Source organism: Aotus nancymaae, unplaced genomic scaffold, assembly GCF_030222135.1.
Source record: "Aotus nancymaae isolate 86718 unplaced genomic scaffold, 86718_ANA_hifiasm-v0.15.2.pri h1tg000341c, whole genome shotgun sequence".
NCBI classification, from domain to species: domain Eukaryota; kingdom Metazoa; phylum Chordata; class Mammalia; order Primates; family Aotidae; genus Aotus; species Aotus nancymaae.
The window spans coordinates 67,407-87,435 of NW_026988756.1; the positions used below are offsets into that span (position 1 = coordinate 67,407).

The window sequence follows — 20,029 nt, forward strand, 5'->3', positions numbered from 1 at the left end:
GCGCCGCCGCGCCGCCGCGCCGCCGCGCCGCCGCGCCGCCGCGCCGCCGCGCCGCCGCGCCGCCGCGCCGCCGCGCCTGCGCCGCCGCCAGAGCCTGCACCGCCGCGCCGCCGCCGCCGCCGCCGCCGCCAGAGCCTGCGCCGCCGCGCCGCCGCGCCGCCGCCGCCGCCGCCAGAGCCTGCGCCGCCGCGCCGCCGCGCCGCCGCCGCCGCCAGAGCCGCCAGAGCCTGCGCCGCCGCGCCGCCGCCGCCGCCAGAGCCTGCAGAGGGCCCAGCCGCCACCAGCACATGGACCAGCGGTCGCCGCGGATTGGGAATCCCCCACCAGGACTGCGTGGACCCCGGAGCCAGCTGGGCAGCGAGCGGCATGTCAGGCAGTCAGCGGCAGGAGCGCAGGGCCTGGACTTCAGCCCCTGGTGCAGGAGGCAAACACCCTCGGCCGGGTGGGCCGCACGCTCAGCGACCAGGAGCCCCGCCGGCCCGCGACGGAGCCGGAGCTGCAGCCGCCACCTGCAAGTGGGGTGCAGGCTGCAGCGGTGGCAACCCCGGATCCCGCCCTCCAGCCGAGCGCCCATCAGCACGGACCCCGGGACAACGCAGCACAAAGTCGGGCTGTGGCCTGGGCGGCTGCACCACGCAAAAGCCACTCAGCCCCATCTCTGGGCTGCAGAGGGCCCAGCGAAGGGGGGTCCGCGTGTCGGGAGCCGGTGGAGGAAGGTAAGGGGGCGCGGGCGACAGTCAGACGGGCCCTGGGGCAGCGAGGAGCCTCGCGCTCCAAGGAGCCCAGCCAGCCTGAGGCGCCTCGGCAGCAACCGCCGCCTGCACGTGGCCCGCTAGAGAGCGGTTTTCACCGTTTCTCTGCCTCGGGCCTGTGACGCGGGACGCTGAGGTGCGCGCGCACGCTGGTCCTAACGGTTCTGTTGGGCCGTTTCAGTGGAGACGCGGAAGGCGCTGAGCGTCTGTGCGAAGGTCCGTGGTCCGAGAGCGTTGTTGTTGCGCTTTGGAGGCGGCGATCGAAGACATGGCTAAAGACAGACACTTTAACATAGGCGGTTTCATCATCCACAACTTGCTGCCGAGGAACCGCCTACAGACTGGTAATGACTGTTCTATCTGGCAGCGGAAGAACCATCCCTTGCGGCACTTGTGGGGCGACGGCCTCTCATGTGCTGAGTACAATGTTAAACGACGTGATCTGAAAAGGATCCACAGAGCTGCCGTCTATGGTAAGCTAGAGAAACTGGATACCCTTCTGATCACGGAAGATTGCATAGATATAAAAGACAAGAAGAACAGGTAAGGGGGCTGGGAGCTGGGGCTGCGGGAGGAGGCCTTCGGATGTGGGCCAAGTGCCCCTTCCAGGCTGAGGGCTGCGGGATGGATGATCTGGGGCTCGAGGTATGGATTTGGGGGAGAGGGGGTGCCTGACAGGGGTGGGAATGAGTGGAGTGGGACCTGGGGAGTGGGGGTAAATTGGGTGGCGGGGTGGGGAGTGAGTTGGGGAATGAGAGTGGGGAGTAGGGGATGAGATGGGGGGTTGAATGGACTTAGATGGATGGAATGAAGGCTTGGGGGTAGGGGCAAGGACGGTGTGGGGTGGGGAGATGGGGTGAGGGTTCATTGGGGTAGAGGACTGGGGCTGGGGGTGAAGGGTGGGGGTGGATGGGTTGGGGGGGTGTAGGGGTGAGGGTGGTGGCGAGTCCTCTCACCAAAGGGGCTGGACTTTCTTCCCTGGCCGGCTCAGCTGCACCTGGGATGTGGAAACCTCGGCAGGGGTGAGCACCCAGGCTCAAAGACTGTGTATATGTATAATCAAAAAAAATTGGTTTGATTATACATATACACAGTCTATGGTGTTTGTAAGCCAAGTATGTGTACAAAATATAACATTTTTTCTTTTCTGGCAGGTATATTGTGATTTTTTCTTGTTATGATGTATAAATGATGACCATGTATAAAACTTCTAGTAAATGTTTTTTTATTAAGGAAATTATCCTTGGGAAGAGAAGAAATATAAATCTTGCACAGAAGAAAATAATTCTCACTTTCTATTTTATTTTATTTTTATTTATTTATTTGTTTATTTACTTACTTTGAGGTGGAGTCTTGCCCTGTCACCCAGCCTGGAGTGCAGTGGCATGATCTCAGCTCACTACAACCTCCACCTCCCAGGTTCAAGCAATTTTCCCAGCTCTGCCTCCTGAGTAGTTGGGATTATAGGTGTGCACCCCCATGCCTGGCTAATTTTTGTATATTTTAGTAGAGACGGGGTTTCACCATGTTGGCCAGGCTGGTCTCAAACTCCTGACCTCAAGTGATTCCCCCCGCCTTGGCCTCCCAGAGGGCTGGGATTACAGGGGTGAGCCACCGTGCCTGGCCTCATTTTTATTTTTGTTTATTGGTATCTTTTGTGAACTTTTAGCCTCTTCAGAGGTAGAGAGAATATTTTTATTTGTGCTCATTTATTATGCATAGATTTTAGTATATAAATGTTTTTATTATAGTTTTATTACATATATGCAAACAATTTTAAGTTCATTTACCAGTGTCCTCATGAAAATGAGCAAATATAAGTGATTATTACTATTCCATAACCACTGCTTTAATTTATAGTTTTCTTTCATAATAAACTCCCCAACTGATGTGTGCATTCTTTCAATCCAGTTATTCATCAAACATAATCTGATACCTATTGTGTAGCAGACTCATTCTACTGTCTCTCAGGACTGTTCAACTTCTTGTTGAACAACTTCATGTTTACCTTCCCAGCCTGAGCAAGCTGAGAGATTTAAAATGGAAGTATTAGGACTGAATCCCAGCTGAATCTTTTATTCCTTTTTTTTTTTTTGAAACAAAAGCACTTCTGAAGTTAGAAAATAGTAAAAGGTAACTAACTGCCTTTTCAAAAACTATGACAGTCTCAACTATTAATCATTGCAAATACCTAATTTACGTAACAGTCTATAAATCTAAGTATTGAAAAAAATGAGCCACACCTATTCATTTGAATCCTGAGTTTTCTTTGGGTTAATTTTTTTTTTGAAAATTGAAGTAAGAATTACTTCGTTTTAAGAATTTGTTGTTTTGATTACATATCTAAGATGTGTTAATTTGTTGTTTTTATTTTGGTCTTCTTTTTCCATAGTACTTTATTGAGGTGCTAATTACATGAGTAGAACTGCCTGTTCTATGTACTGTATCCCATTTAATGTAAGGCACTATGAATTGGGTGATACCACATTATTTTATATATCATTAAGAGAATGTTTAAAATGTTGCCAGTTATAATTGTAATAAATAATGAATTGTAAATGGTATTCCAGTTTCAGGAGATGTTAATATATAAGAGAATAGTAGCTTATATAAGAGAATAATGAGAACATGAACATCTGAAAATGATTGAAATGCAGTGATACTTCTAATCTTTAATATGTACCTCAATGTAGTTATGATTGTATCATCTTACCTAAATAAAATGTCTTTGTAAGTAGTAATATCTAAAAATTATTGAGCTGTCATTTGTGTGAGGAACTGTTCTAAATGCCATACATAGATTCTCATGTAAGCATCACAGTGTTGTTCTGTGGGATAACTACTATTCTCTTATATATTTTCTTGATGAGGAAATTGAAGCAAAGAAAGGCTAAATTTTAGCTAAAATAAAGTAAAATTTATTAAAAAGAGCTTAAAGTAAAATTCAGGCCCCCAATTAAACTGAATCCAAAGGCCAAGCTTTTTGTGTTAAATAGCCTGCTCTTTTATTAATATGGTGAGTATTAAGGGCTAACAAAGACTGTACTTTCTTTACAAGAAAATTAAATATATTTTTTTGAAGACAGAGAAATAACACGTGAATTAAGTTCTGGGATACATGTGCAGGACATGCAGGCTTGTTACATAGGTATACACATGCAATGGTGGTTGGCTGCATCCATCACCCTGTCAATTACATGTTTTAAAAAGTCCTTTCATTCTCACAGGACTGCTCTACATTTGGCCTGTGCCACTGGCCAATATGAAGTGGTAGAACTCCTGGTGACCAACAATTGCCAGCTTAACCTCCTCGACAGTGAATGCAGGACACCTCTGATCAAGGTATATAGAAGCTAACTCTGAGCATGAGATGGATTTGGTTTAAGTACATAGAATAAAATGAATTTGTCTCATTGTAATACCACTATGTAACTAGTTGGTAAATCCTGTGGAGTGTTTATTTTTATTTTCCAGTATTTACAATCATTTTCTTGGTCTAATATTGACAGGCTATACAACTTAAGCAGGTGTTTTGTGCAACTATTCTGCTGGAAAAAGGCGCCAATCCAAATATTACAGATTACTATGGCAGGACTGCTCTACACTACGCTGTGTACAATGAAGATACAGACATGATAGAAAGACTACTTTCACATGGTACAGATATTGAAAGAAGCAGCAAGGTATAGATCAACCAATGTTATTTTCAGACTACCTGAAATGCATTTATTTTAGCATATAAGGGTCATTTTTTTCATATTTGGAATCTCAAATATTCCTTGAATGAAAATATTTTTGAATGCCTTAACTGTCTAAGATTTTACTTTAAATATTGGAACTTTTAAAGAAGCATTACAGGGTACAGCTTTCTTTCATGCACTTATGGTAAATAATTATAACAAAAAATGAATGGCAATAAATTTGTAATTCATGGTAACTGAATTTGGGAAAGGTAATAGTTAAGTTTTTTTCCACTAAATTACTCTTTTTTTCTGATTAGTGTGAAGTGACACAGGAAAGTAAAATTTACCCTTGTAAATATGCTTTATTTTAAATTTCAAAGAAAATTAAAGCATTTCACAATAAATGTAAATCTTGCTGCTGTTGACAAGTAAGGTATGTGAAGGTGATTTCATTTGAAAGTGCACTTTGAGGGGCCAAGGTGGGCAGATCACGAGGTCAGGAGTTCGAGACCAGCCTGACCAACATGGTGAAACCCCATCTCTACTAAAAATACAAAAATTAGCTGGGCGTGGTGCTGCATGCCTGTAATCCCAGCTACTCAGGAGGCTGAGGCAGGAGAATCACTTGAACCCAGGAGGCAGAGGTTGTAATGAGCCAAGATCACGCTACTGCACTCCAGCCTGGGTGACAGAGCAAGACTCCGTCTCAAAAAAAAAAAAAAAAAAGTGATTCCCCTGTGGAAAGGCAGCTTAAGAGGGAAAAATGAAAAGGAGAGCAATCAGAAATACACAAGCTAATTTGGAAATTAGGTGATGAGGGAAAATACTGAGAAGAGGTTTTTTGTGTGTTGTTTTCAATTTATATGTTTAGACAAGTTTCTTACTTTGGGAAAGAGTTTGTAAGTTGTAAAATTGCCTATGGATCAATTTTGGTAGGACTCTGAGGAAACCAGATTGGCAGTGAATAGTGGGGATGAAGTGGGACACAGTTCAGCAAAGAGAAGAACACATAAATAATGGACATTATTCAATTCTGGCAGAAACAGCCACCTAGATAAGCATCTAAACTGTACTCTCAAGTTCAGAATGTCTTTATGGGCCAATGGGAGATAAGGAGCTTATATATAGTAAAATCAAGTTGGATTTTGAGTTTACTATTCTCTTCTCTATCCCTACCCAGGAAAAGTAAATGGAGTTTTCAGTGAATGGCTCTATCTTTTGCTTTTTACTCTTTTTGGCCAAATCCCAAATGATAAAGGGGATTTGCTATGTGGATGAGAGATGAGACTGAAGTGATTATCAACTGCGCTAGTTCGAAGCTAGAATTGTGCATGACAGTAACCTGAGGAAATTAAAAGCAAATCTATAAGTCTAGAATATCCCCTGAAGATTTTAATATAGCAAATCTAATATAGCCAGGGCATGTATGTTTTAAAATATTTCCTTGAAGCTGGGCATGGAGGTACAACTAGCTAGAGCAACAGAATAAGAACCTGTCTCTAACAACAAAAACAACAAGTTTCTTGAGATACTGATACACTACTGGTTAAGAACCACTGTATAGATAAGTATAATATAAATTCCCCTATCTCAAAAACTTAAGAAATCTCCAGAAGAGTTGGAGTTTGATAAGTGCTGCTTCCTTTAAATCTCTCCTTCCTAATAATATTAGCCTAACTTTTATCTGTCTCTACCTCTGTGGTTGGGAAGTTAAAAGGACTATTATTTGCAGTATCTATCAGCTTAAGACTAACATCTTTTCTAACATCTTGCTATTGAGAAGTCTTTTAATAAGTAGAGACTGACTCAGGATTTTGAGTCTCTTTGTAATCATTCTGGTGATTAGGTCAATACATCATCATTAAAAGCAAGGTTCTCTCAATTATAATAGTAATAAATTCTAAACCTTTTTTTTTAAAGCTGAAGCTCTATTATGGACTGTCTCAGTATGTCAAGTACATAGAACAATGCATAATCAGGATAGCAGTTTTAAACACTGAAAACCATGAAGTTAGTAAGAATACGGAGAGGTATCCTTTTAATGATTTAGTTTCAGCAGTCTTATAAACTAATTATCCATTTGGTGAACAGTCTGGGTTTTTTTGTTTTTGTGGTAGAAGGAGTCTCGCTCTGTCTCACCCAGGCTGGAGTGCAGTGGCATGATCTCAGCTCACTGCAACCTCTGCTTCCCCAGGTTCGAGCAATTCTCTGCCTCAGCCTCCCAAGTAGCTGGGATTTTAGGCATCCACCACCATGCCTGGCTAATTTTTGTATTTTTAGTAGAGATGGGGTTTCACTGTGTTGCCCAGGCTGGTCTTGAACTCCTGACCTCGTGATCCACCCGCCTTGGCCTCTCAAAGTGCTGGGATTATAGGCGTGAGCCATCGCACCTGGCTAATCTGGGAAAAGTAAACATAAATTATAGATGAATGAATGTTGTAAAAGTGCTTGAAGTGGGTACTATGACTCTTAATAATAATTTTTATTGCATTTTTGAGCCTGTTTTAGAAAAAAAAAATCTGAAACAAAAGAAGTATTTTGCATGAAAATACTTGCTTTATGCACAACTGCTTAGAGATATATCCATAGCAAATATAAAAATACAAGGTCTATAGTCTAAATGTGGCCCATAGATGTGTTTGGTTTGCCTCTATAAATTGTGTCAACATGTAAGGTTTGGGAGACTGTACACAGATCTGGATTCCAGGCTTCTTTTAAAGGATCTAGTCTGGTGTCCCTTGAGCCCATCTCACTGTTAAGGATGCTGTCCAGAGGTTGCGCCTTTCTATGAGGCATGTGGTCTTCATTTTGCTATTGTACCTACTTAGGTACTTCACTTCCTCAGGTCATCTCCCTTGCCTCTGTAAGGATGATTTTACAAGCCCTGTTTTATAGTATATTTTAGTAAATATTTCAAGGTTTTCAAGATATTTTATATTTATTCAAATATGTAGTCTATATTTTATATAAATCCTTTAGTGATGGGGTTGAACTTTTGAATTTAGACAGTGTTTTATAAACTGTTTTTCTTTATATATACTATAAAGAATCATCTTCCTATTAGAATGCAGGTAAGCTTTTTCAGGTTTATCAGTTGGTATAGTTGCATAGGTTATGCATATTGCCAACAATATTATATCTTTCTCTTCAGCATTGTCTCCTAAAAATGCAGGTAATTTAGTGGCTTTTATTATGCTATAAATAATTCATATAGGTAATTATTAGAGCTTTAATTGATAAGCCATTGTATTTTTATTTCTGATTTATATTTTATCTAAAATAAAAAAATTTTAAGTAACAATATGAAAACTAGAATACAAATAAATTTTAAAACGAGTTATGTATCGGGGTCCTATGATTATAATTACATAATTATTTGCACCAGGGTCCTAGGATTGTAGTTGAGAATAACATTTCATATAGAGCTTTCTCACAGCTAAGATAAAAATGCTACTAGAGAAAACCCATGGACTATTTAATAATAAGGAGTGAAAGTTTATTTGAAGCCTATCTCTTTTAATTCAGAGCCCAGCTCTCCGAATTAAAAAGAGATAGGCTTCAAATGAACTGTCAATCATGTCAGAATCTCAGATGACAATGTCAGGTGCTCCCCAGGAGATTCTGACACCGTTGATAGAAACAAGCAAATGTGTATCACCCAGAGGAAACCTCCACCTTTACTGGTAAGCTCTCACAACTGTATCCCTGAAACTCTAATTCCTCAAATGTTAATGTTCTACATGAAAAGTATTGACAAATAGGGATTAGGTGAAGTTCAAAATATTTCTCAAATACTAGTTACATACTGCACAGTTTTGTAACATTTTTCAAACTTGGGTGATCATAGAGTCTTTCGTTTGGAGTCTTTCTTCAACTTCTGGTAAAGTAAATATTCTTTGGAATGTATTAATAGTTTAAGAAACACTGCTCATAGATAATAATTTAGATCATTAATAAAAATACCTGAAACGTTTATTACTGTGTCTTAGGGTTTGAGGACATAGAGAAAAAAATACAGCTCTTGCTCTGAAGAAGCTCTTGGTTCAGGTGGGAAACAATAAAATCCTTACAAAATACCATGCTAAATGCGGTGACAGAAGCAAAGATTCTTGGAACTGGTAGATGTTTGAAATGACTTTTGGAGATGACCAGAGTTCTTACAGTGAGGCAGAGTAGGGTTGTTTCCAGGGGAAGGAGCAGCACGTAGAAAAGCACCGAGGAGTAAAAAGAAAGAGACACCTCTTATGTTATTTCAATTGTATATATTTAAGCTTATAGGATCTTGTATAAGGTTTTCAATTCAGTTGATAAATATGTGATTTTGTGAATTATAAATTGTTGCTGTTGTTTTACAGGAAGAACCTCCACCACTTTTATTTGCTGTGAGTCAAGGAAAACTAGAGATGGTGGAATTTTTATTAAAGAAAAATGCAAATATAAATGCACTTGATTCTCTTAAAAGGTACAGACCTTAGTTCTTGTTGTGTTGTTTTAAAACCTGAGTTTCATTTTAGAGTGATAGCAGCCACTCAAGTCAGAAATATTACATTAATAAGAAGACTAACTTTTAATTATTGGGATATAGTGAGAAATATCAACACAGATTATAATTTAGGTAGAAAAACAATTATTTGGATGAGTAACATAAGAGTGTTGGTAGGATTTGTCTCTATATATAGACATTATACACATAGAAGGCTTCTATATATAGAAGTCTCTGTATATTGACAGATGTTTGTTATTTGTAATATGATGTGTTATTTATAATGTAATAATGTGATGTTTTTGATTGTATGATTTTATATTAGCTAAAGGAGTTTCATGTTTTTCATTTCTACTGTATTTTGATGTTGTTTTTAATTGATATGGGGAGACGGAGAAAAGATAGCTTTAAATGAGTAAAACTTTAATGAAGAAATGCTTTAGGTTCACACAGGACTGGGTTTAATCCCAAGCTTTCCCACTTGCTAGATGTGTGACCTTGGGAATATTACTTATCACCAAGTATGTTTTCTTACGTGAAAAGGAGGATAATAATATATTCTTCAAGGGTGGTTTTGTATAAGTCATTATATATATATAATGTTAGAATGTCCAGCTAACACAGCAAGGTGCTGGTGTTTTGGAAACAATGGCTAAGCATGTAAGTATGTGCTCATATATATGTGTGTGTGTGTGTGTGTGTGTGTGTGTGTGTATGGTTACACCCTTAAAGGATATATTATCCTCCATATATATGTGACATTTAATTAAATGCCTAGCACATGCTTATCAGTGTCATTAACTGAAGCTAAGGCTTTATTGTTTTAAGCCTACAGATAGCTCTTATCTGACCCCTTAGTTGATTTTGCATTATAATATATCAGACTAGGGAAGAAATGAATAATTCTTCACTTAAAATTGCCTACTTTAGATAGGTGGCCAGAGCATAGTTTCTTGCCCATCAAAGGACTTTAAGTCAACAACTTTAACTGTGTCATACCACAGTGGGACAAGAGGCTTCCTTTTTGTTCATTGCTTTTAACCTTTGTCATAATTTACAAAGATAAACCCTTGAGCACCCAAGATGCTTGTTTATTAGTACATGTAATTGTGTTAATTCTACATGGACAAGCAAGATATTAAGTTGATAAAGTATATATATTTAGCTTTTAAAAACATTATTAAAGTTCTTAATTATCTCTCTGTTATTTTAGATCAGCCCTCACACTTGCTGTTCGTCTTGAAAAAAGAGATATAGTCATTCTTCTTCTGCAGCACAATATTGATGTGTTTTCTCAAGATGTATATGGGGAGACCGCAGAAAACTATGCTGCTGCTGCTAAAAATGAAATGTAAGTCTTTACATAAAAAGGCTAGTGAACACTAAATTGAAGTTTAAAATAATTGTAACAATTGCATCTTATGTATCAGGTGAGACTTCATAGTTTGGTTCAGGTAGTTTTCAAGTGGCAAATTTTTAAGTTTTCAAGAGTTATGGAACTTCATCAGCCAGAAATCAAGCAAAAGGCCAGATAAGTGGTAGTAGGTACAGGATTCTTGATATTGAAACTTTTAAGACTTTTCTCATTAGGGATTCCAATGTTCTTTTTATTTCAAGTATAACCCCTATGCATAGGATAAAGTAGTTTCACATCTTTGATTTTTCTAATTAGTTATTTGGATCTTGAAATGTCCAGTTTATCAAAAAAATCTTGTGCTGTTTACTGGGGACCATCTACTATAGCCTGATCCTTGAATTCTTCAAGAACCTAAGGGGTTCCATAAGTTCAAGGAAGACAAATAGTTTCTATAAGTCAGAAAGGGAGGGGGAAAGGACATGTTAATCATTGTTTTGTTTTCATTGATTCTGTTGCTGCTTTCTTGCCATTGAAAGTGCTCCTACAGTCTGCTAATGATTAACCTTTGCCACCCAGGTTGCCCTGATGCCCTTTCTGTTTGAGATCACTCAATCTTCACATTGATCCATTAAAAAACTTCAAAGTTACAACTATTTTTTATTTCACATGCACATACTTATATGTTCAGCCATTGTTTCCAAAACACCAGAACCTTGCTCTGTTAGCTGAAATTCTAACTTTATGAATACACATAGTGAGCAAATTGACACTTTCACCCACACTCAAAACCTGATGTAGAGCCCACATTTTAAGCTGGACTTCAAGACCTTTGTGGTGAGTTATTTTTTGAGTCCCTTGGTTTTTTTGTTGTTTTCTTTTTCTCTTTAAAGCAAATATTAGTTGGGATAGTTCTAAACTGTCAGAGATATTCAAATAATGTTGTAGAAAGAAATTGCAGGTTTTTTTATTGCTACCAGATATGTACCCTGAGACTTTTAAAATAAACAGTGTGAGAGCTTTTCTCAGGTAGTGGAAGCTTCTGTGCCATCCTTCCTTAGAGCAGTAGGCATCAACTTGTGGTTGGCCCCTCAAGTGGTCTGTTTTCTATAATAATGAAGATCTCTCAAGCTGCTTGCATCGCTATCTCAAGTTTTTAAAATATTTTTAAATTCTGCTTTATAGGAAGTCATTCATCAGAATTATCTGAGTCTCAAGTTGGTTAGTTAGATTTAACAGAACTAAGTCTCATCCATGGCTCATCAGCGTTTATATGTAAAAGGTTTTGTGCTTGCTTTGGCAGCACAAATACTAAAATTGGAACAATACAAAGAAAATTAGCATGATGAAGCATTTCATATTTTGCAGTCACAGGAAGGTCATTTGGCTGCTGGCCAGCTAAGTAATAGTTTGAGTCAAAACAAAATGGGTGGCACCTTATATTAGAATTGTGATTTTCGTTACAAAGGTGATCTATAAACTGAGAATGGAGCTAATAACACATGGGGTGTTGTGTAAATATTTTGTTAGTATGTATCTTGGAAATGAGAAAATGTCAACTTTCATCTATTTTATGGAACTTAAAATAAATGAAAGTAGGGCTTTGTCTTCCATGTCAGTTGGAGATAACATGGAGATTAACTGTCACTCTAGCAAACATCTGCTGGTTCAGTTAGAATCTGTAGAGAAGTGATAGTGGTAGCCCAAGCCAGATCTTGACATCTGTTAGTTTTCTCTCCTTGGAATTGATGAGCTCAGTAATAGTGGACAATCATGTTACCTATTTTAATGAAATAATGTATTCATAAATAAATTGATTTACAAATTATGAAATAATTGAGATGCCCTGAATTATAAGCCACAAATAATAGAACAATAAACAAAATTAGGACAACATTTTTCTTAAACTGAAGCATTTGAATATTAGAACCTATGAAAAAACACACATTGGGTTTGATTTGGGATTTCAAAATAGTTCCAGCAATAAAATTTAAGAACAGATTCCACTACTTTACTATTTCTCTGTGAATGTTAAAAATGCTACTTCATTAAACCTGTAAAACAACCTCATGAAAGAAGGCAGTACAATCTAGAAGAAGACATTGCGCCTAAGAGAAGCAACCTGTTTAACAGGAAATACCTGTAGGCTATAGAGCCAGGACTTATCAGTAAGAGCCAGGAAGGTGACTTTCTATTATGTCAAGGTGATGTGAGTTAGTTTATGAGCTATACTGCCTTCACTTCATGAGTACTTCACCTGTCGTTATTATTTAATTAGAAAGGTACGAAGAAGTTTGTAGAGCTTACAGAAGAGAAGTGTATAGGATAATTAACATCCTGATACTGTTTAAAATACTCTAGTAATTTAGTATGTTTGGTAAATTTTTTTAATAATAGTATTAACATGTAAATTTCCTTTATTAATTTTATGCATAGCATTCTCAAACTAATTTCTGAATACAAAGAAGAAAAGAAATCTAAAGCGCTTTCTATAAATAGCAATCCAGGTAAGATTTCTAACAGTGAATTACTCTCGATGGTATTACCATAGATAAAAAAGAATAAGGATGTTTTGATTACAAAAAAGCACTGTTTAAATGAGCTGGGATGTGGAACTGTGGCGGTTGGAGAGGTGTGAATAAACCGTCTGTGTCACGTGAAGGAAAAAAAAAATCTCATGTAATGCAATTGTGTCAGGGTTTCCCAAGACTGCCTCTATGTTTGGTGATTCACTTAGAAGGATTCAGCAAACAGTCATACTCAGGGCTTTGATTTGTTACAGTGAAATAATACAAAATAAAATTAGCTCAGGGCAAAGGGACATGTGGCATATCTGGGGGAAGCCAGGCACAAGCTTCCAGGAGCCCTCCTGTGGAGTTACCAGGATGTGCTTAATTCCTGTAGCCTTGAATTTTGACAGCATATGTGCAATGTTGTTTATCACTATGAGTCTCATAGAGACTTACACAGTATCCAAAGATTTTATGGAAGCTAGTTACATAGGCATCCTCTCTCACACGTGCAAAAGTTCCAGACTTCCAGAAGAAAAGCAGCTGTTCAGAGTCAACTACATTGTTTATGCAAACAGTTTAGGTACAGTGATCTACTTTTCTCAGTTAGAAAATGGTGAGAAGCCTTTAAAATATAAATTTCCAAACACCAGTGAAGGGCCAGTTTTGCATGTAGGTCTTTCTAAAATGACAGTCTTATGACTGTCATGTGAATTATTTTCTTTACAGCAGTTATAGCCCCAACTTAATTTTAGGTATTGTCTTAAAAATTCTATTTTAATAGTGAATAGTATAGTGATATAGCATGCTGCTTATTTCATTTGCATGAGTTGCAATTTAATATGAAATATTAAGTTTCTGTGCTGTTAGATTTTTGACTTTTGGTGAATATTTAACAGATTTCTATACAGAAGTTACTATGGCAATATTGGGTAATTATAATCTGTTCTTATTTGATTAACCTTTCAGCAAAATTGTTAAACTAAGTAATAATTTCTGATTTAAAATTAAAATAAAAAATTTATTTCATTTTAATTATATAGCTGGTTCAGTTTTGTTTTATATTTTGTTAAATTTCTGTTTATAATTATGAAATTTAAAAAATCAATCATGTATTAGTTATTTTCTTGCCTACTAATACAATTAAGTTATTTCCTTTATGTATTTTTATATACTATAATTCTGCAGCAAATATTCCTATTCTGTTTCAAATTGAGTGTATCTTGCTATAATATATGGCAGTAGAAGATTTAGTGACAATCTTCTTTTTTTAAGTTATACTTTAAGTTGTGGGGTTCATGTGTAGAATGTGCAGGTTTGTTTCATAGCGTAATGGTGGTTTGCTGCATCCATCATCCTGTCATCTGCATTAGGTATTTCTCCCAATGCTATCCCTCTCCAGCCCTCCACCCACTGACAGGCTCTGGTGTGTAATATTCCCCTCCCTATGTCCACGTAACTCCCACTTATGAGTGAGAACATGCGGCATGTGGTTTTTTGTTCTCATGTTAGTTTGCTGAGAATGATCGTTTTCAGCTTCATCCATGTCTCTGCGGAGAACAAGAACACATTCTTTTTGATGGCTGCATAGTATTCCATGGTGTATATGTGCCACATTTTCTTTATCCAGTCTATCATTGATGGGCATTTGGGTTGCTTCCAAGTCTTTGCTATGTGAACAGTGCTTAGATAATCATATGTGTGCATGTGTCTTTGCAATAGAACAGTTTATAAATTTTGGGTATATACCCAGTAATGGGATTGCCAGGTCAAATAGTATTTCTGGTTCTAGATCCTTGAGGAATCACCACACTGTCTTCCACAATGGTTGAACTGATTGATACTCCCACCAACAGTGTAAAAGCATTCCTATTTCTCCACATGCTCTCCAGCATCTGTTGTATCCTGATTTTTTAATGATTGCCATTCTAACTGACGTGGGATGGTATCTCATTGTGGTTTTGTTTGCATTTCTCTAATGACCACTGATGATAAGCTTTTTTTCATATGTTTGTTGGCTGCATAAATGTCTTCCTTTGAGAATTGTCTGTTCATTTCCTTCACCCATTCTTTTGATGAGGTTGTTTGTTTTTTTCTTGTAAATTTAAGTTCTCCATAGATTCTGGATATTAGCCCTTTGTCAGATGGGTAGATTGCAAAACTTTTTTCCCATTCTGTTGGTCGCCGGTTCACTCTATTGATAGTTTTGCTGTGCAGAAGCTCTTAAGTTTAATTAGTTCCCATTTGTCTATTTTGGCTTTTGTTGCTATTGCTTTTAGTGTTTCAGTCATGAAGTCCTTGCCCATGCCTATGTCCCGAATGATATTGCCTAAGTTTTCTTCAAGAGTTTTTATGGTGTTAGGCCTCATGTTTAAATTTTTATATCCATTTGAAGTTAATTTGTGTATAAGGTGTGGGGAAGGGATCTAGTTTTGTCTTTCTGCACATGGCTAGCCAGTTTTCCCAATACCATTTATTAAATAGGGAATCCTTTCCCCATTGCTTTTCTCTGGTTTGTCAAAGATCAGATGGTTATAGTTGTGTGGTGTTCTTTCAGAGGCCTCTATTTATTCCATTGGTCTATATCTCTGTTTTGGTACCAGTACCATGCTGTTTTGAGTACAGTAGCCTTGTGATATAGTTTGAAGTCAGTAACATGATGACTCCAGCTTTGTTTTGTTGTTGTTGTTGTTGTTTTGCTTCAGATTCTCTTGGCTATGCAAGCTCTTTTTTGGTTCCATATGAAGTTTAAGGTGTTTTTTTCAAATTCTGTGAAGAGGGTCACAGGTAGCTTGATGGAGATAGCATTGAATCTATAAATTCTTTTGGGCAGTATGGCCATTTTCACAATATTGATTCTTCCTAACCATGAGCATGGAATGATTTTTCATCTGTTTGTGTCCTCTCTTATTTCCTTGAGCAGTGGATTGTAGTTCTTCTTGAAGAGGTCCTTCACATCCATTGTTAGTTGTATTCCTAGGAAACATTATTTGTTGACGTGTATGTTTTTGCAAAACTGGACAAACAGATGGCAAGAGTGCTGAACTGCTGAACTCAGAAAATGTAGGTATATCAGGAGACTTGAGGAGTATAAAGAAAATGATTTTTAAAATTATGACTCAAGTATAAATGAACTCACTTCAGATGTATTTAGAATATTTGCATAAAAGGTGATTTGACTTTGGCTGCTCCAGGAACTACTGGAAGCAGTAAAGAGTGCTAGAATTAGGATAAACCACAGTAACTGATTACTACTCTTATTTACTATTGGGCATCAGAGATACATGTTTTGTTGATATTAGTTATTCAAATGAGATAAACATGAATATATATACATTAACTTTGTTTCTCCAGAAGCTAACTTTTGGATGAAATAGCAATTTAATAAAAATTTTTAAGAGAATAGTATACTTCAAGCTAGACTATTTTGGAAACAAAAATAATGTTGAATTCATTAATTGACTCCTAAAAGGTTTGTTTTCAATGAATATTAGAGTGAGTTTCAAATGTAAAAGCTTATTCATATCTATCCTTGTAGCAACTTTATTTTGTATAAGTATGTTAAATTTGATCATTTATTATACTTTTTGAAGAGGTTTATATATTGTATATTCTTGCCATGAGTGAAATGAAGAAAGTTTCTGAAGATTAAACTAGAGGATACAAGAAATGTAGGCACATTGTTATACCACATGTAAGGTTTGTTCTTCAGTTCTTGCCAAGTTTAAAAAGAAGAAACTGAGGCCAACACAAGAAGATCCAATATGAAGGAATTTATTCAGGCTCCCGGGTGAGGTTCTGTGGTCCAACAGGAGGGGCCAGAGAAGTCGCACGGACTCCTCTCAGATGTGGGATTTTATAGGGAGTGAAGGAGCTCGATTGGTTGTGGGACAGCAGGACTGCTATTGGTTAAGGTTACAAGCCTTTGTTTGCATACAGGACTTGGCTGCTATTGGTTAGAATTACTCGGCTGCTATTGCTAGAAAGACTCAGCTGCTATTGGCTAGAAAGACTCGGCTGCTATTGGCTAGAAAGACTTGACTGCTGTTGGCTAGAATCACAAGACTCTGCTTGCATACTGGGTTCTTTAACGGAAGGCCAGGCTGTGTGAGAAAGGGAGAAGGGAACATGCCTGAGCAGGTCCAAGCTTTCAGACAAAAGGGGGAGGCGTGTGCGTCTGAGCTCGTGGCGAGGCAACCGACCTTACACCACATGGGTATGAGGAATAAAGAATATTATATACTAGGATTCACCAAACCTATATCCAAGCTGATCATTCTGGGACACGTCCACTGAGGAGTTGTGAAGTGTACATTCAACTAAAGCATCATACTCATTGCGCACCTGCTCAATTATCAGGCAAGTAGAAGAGCGCAATGAATATTTGTAGTATAATGGTACAAATCCTTCTGATGTCTTGCATGAAAGACATGACATGCAGGAGCATTTACCACCTGCTTTGACATTGATTCCCAGATGTATAAGTTGCTCCTCTGATTTTAGATCACATTTATTCCTAATCACTCAGCATATCCACATGCACAATGACACTATTTTATTGTGGTAATAGACATATAAAGAGTAATATCACATTTGAAATTATAAGTGTGTGTTTCATGACACCTGTATTTCTGTTCTCTTCGGTGTATTTCTGTCATGTTCCTGTTCCAAGACACAAAGTATGAAACATCAAAGCCTATGCTAATACAGGCAGGGGGATAAAGCTTGATGCTAACACTACATGAATGTATGGTTAACTTTATCATATTTACATATGATTGATTATGTATCCCTTTTTCTTTTCAGTATCTTCTCTGAAACAACTAGCCTTCAGGGTAATTACACTCTCATTTATATTTCTAATTATTAACTCCATAGTCTATGAAATATACTTAATGTATTGATTATTTTGTTTCAAATCCCATTCAGGCTCCAAGTGACAAGAAAACATCTGTTTCAGTTATAGCCAGAGAAATAAAGGATGGAGACCAATCTGGGACAGGTAATTTTGCAATACACATTTAATGTCATGTTCCCTCAAGATTGAAGAGAACTTCTATTTTTTGAATAAATCAGTGGAAGGCTCAGTGAAGCTGCACATTCTGATTGAACAGGCCTGGGCTTCTGCATTAATAATAATTTCTTGGTTGACACTGGTACTGCTAGTCCTTGGCCTTGATCTGAGTAGTAAGATTATAGACTTCCCTACATTGAAATTGGGAAGAAGAAGCATTAAAGAGCAGTTGAAGACATACCAGACTCAGGGACAGCATAATTTTGCTTTAGTTCTACAGCATGTTTTCATCAAGGGGGAAAGAGAAGGAGATGAAGTAATAGAAATTATAGGCCTCAGACGATATTGCCAAAACCAGAAGGAAGAAGTGATCGTAATAACCCGTAAACACTGTAGAACAACAACTAAGGACACCACTGATGGAGTAATTACTTTCCTTAAGGAAGAGAGATTGTGAGGCAGGAAGGAGGGAAAAGAAGAAGTTAGTCATGTAATTTTGGGGATTCTGCTGAGGAAACCTGAGTGAACTCCCTTCAGATGCATTTAGAATATTTGCATAAAAGAAGATTTGACTGTGGCTGCTCCAGGAATTACTGGAAGCAGAAAGAGTGCTGTAATTGAGATAAACCACACTGACTCATTGCTCCTCTTTGTTACTGTTAGGCCACAGAGATACCTTTTTTTTCTTTTTTGTTATCAAAATGAGATAAACTTGAATATGAATACATTGTCTTTATTGTTTAAGGAGCTAACTCTTCGATAAAATAGCTATTTAATGAAAATTCTTTAGAAAATAATATGGTACTTCAAACAAGACTTTTAGAAATAAAAGTATTGTTGAATTCATTAATATACTCTAAAATGAGTTTTTCAATGCATTTTGGAGTAATTTTTGAATGTAAAAGCATATTAATATCTAATGTGGTTTTGTTTTGTAGAAGTATGTCAAAATTGATAATTGATGATACTTTTTATTGAGGTTTTTATATAATATCTTGTTGTCATGAGTGGATCATGAAACTTTCGGAAAGCTAAACAACAGGATATGAGAAACGTGGGCTAATTATTACACCACATGGACGTGAGAAATAATGAATGCTATTTACTGGGATTCACCAAACATATCCAAGCTGATCAATTAGGGACACTTCCACTGAAGAGATGTGAAGTGTACATTCAACTGAAGTGTCCTTGTAATTGTGTACCTTCTCAGTTATTGGGCAAGTGAAAGAGCATGATGAATGTTTGTAGTATAATGGTATAAATCCTTCTGATGTCTTGCATGAAAGACATGCGGGAATAGTACCACCTGCTTTGACATTGATTCCCAGGTTTATGAGTTGCTCCTCTGATTTTAGATCACATTGGTTCTCATCACTAAGGATATCCACATTGCTATTGAAACTCTCTTATTTTAGGAGTAGATATATGACAAATTATATTATGTTGGAATTTGTGAAGCCTATATTCCTGTTTTCTTCAGTGTGTTTCTGTCATGTTGCTGTCCCAAGACACAAAGTATAAAACATCAAAGCCTACACTAATACAGGCAGGAAAATACAGGTTGATGCTAACACTGCATCAATGTATGGATGTCTTTATCATATTTACATATGATTTATTATGTATCCCTTTCTCTTTTCAGTGTCTTCTCAGAAAGAACGGGCCCCAAAGGTAATTACACTCTCATTTTTATTTTGAACTATTAACTGTATAGTCTGTGTAATATACTTTATGTGCTGATTATTTTTCTTCAAATCCCATTCAGGCTACACATGATGAGAAAGATCCTGTTTCAAATACAGCCACAGAAAAAAAGGATGAATCAAAATCTGGGACAGGTAATTCTGCAAAACGCATTTAATGTCAAGTTCACTCAGGATAAAAGGGAACTTCCCTTCCCAAATAAATCAGCAGGGGGCTCATTGAAAGAGTACGTTGTGATTCAGGAAGCCTGAGATTCTGCATTTGTAATAAGTTATTTAGCACCAGTGATGCTGCTGGTCCTTGTCCGTGATCTGAGTAGTACGATTATAAACTTTTCTACATTGAAATTAAATAGAAGAACCTCTGAAGAGCAATTCAAGACATAGCAAGCTCAAGGGACAGCGTAATTTTGCTTTAATTCTACAGCATGTTTTCTTCAGGAAGGAAAGGAAAAAGAGATGTAGTAATAGGGATGATAGACACTAGCTTGTTTTGCTGAAACCAGAGGGAAGAAGTGATTGTAATA

At 37.8% G+C, this 20,029-nt stretch overlaps 1 protein-coding gene across 1 annotated transcript in view; it reads left to right on the top strand.

The window, feature by feature from the left end:
- Positions 1 to 938: 938 nt before the first annotated feature.
- The window catches only part of LOC135273176 (ankyrin repeat domain-containing protein 36C-like), a 54,051-nt gene continuing 34,960 nt past the window's right edge, over positions 939 to 20,029 (top strand). Inside the window, exons 1-10 of the mRNA XM_064372092.1 lie at positions 939 to 1,295; positions 3,980 to 4,094; positions 4,262 to 4,435; positions 8,791 to 8,897; positions 10,132 to 10,269; positions 12,709 to 12,779; positions 17,589 to 17,617; positions 17,712 to 17,784; positions 19,442 to 19,470; positions 19,565 to 19,637. Coding sequence (XP_064228162.1) covers positions 1,021 to 1,295; positions 3,980 to 4,094; positions 4,262 to 4,435; positions 8,791 to 8,897; positions 10,132 to 10,269; positions 12,709 to 12,779; positions 17,589 to 17,617; positions 17,712 to 17,784; positions 19,442 to 19,470; positions 19,565 to 19,637 — 1,084 coding nt within the window. The 5' untranslated portion in view covers positions 939 to 1,020. The remainder of the gene's footprint in view (positions 1,296 to 3,979; positions 4,095 to 4,261; positions 4,436 to 8,790; positions 8,898 to 10,131; positions 10,270 to 12,708; positions 12,780 to 17,588; positions 17,618 to 17,711; positions 17,785 to 19,441; positions 19,471 to 19,564; positions 19,638 to 20,029) is intronic.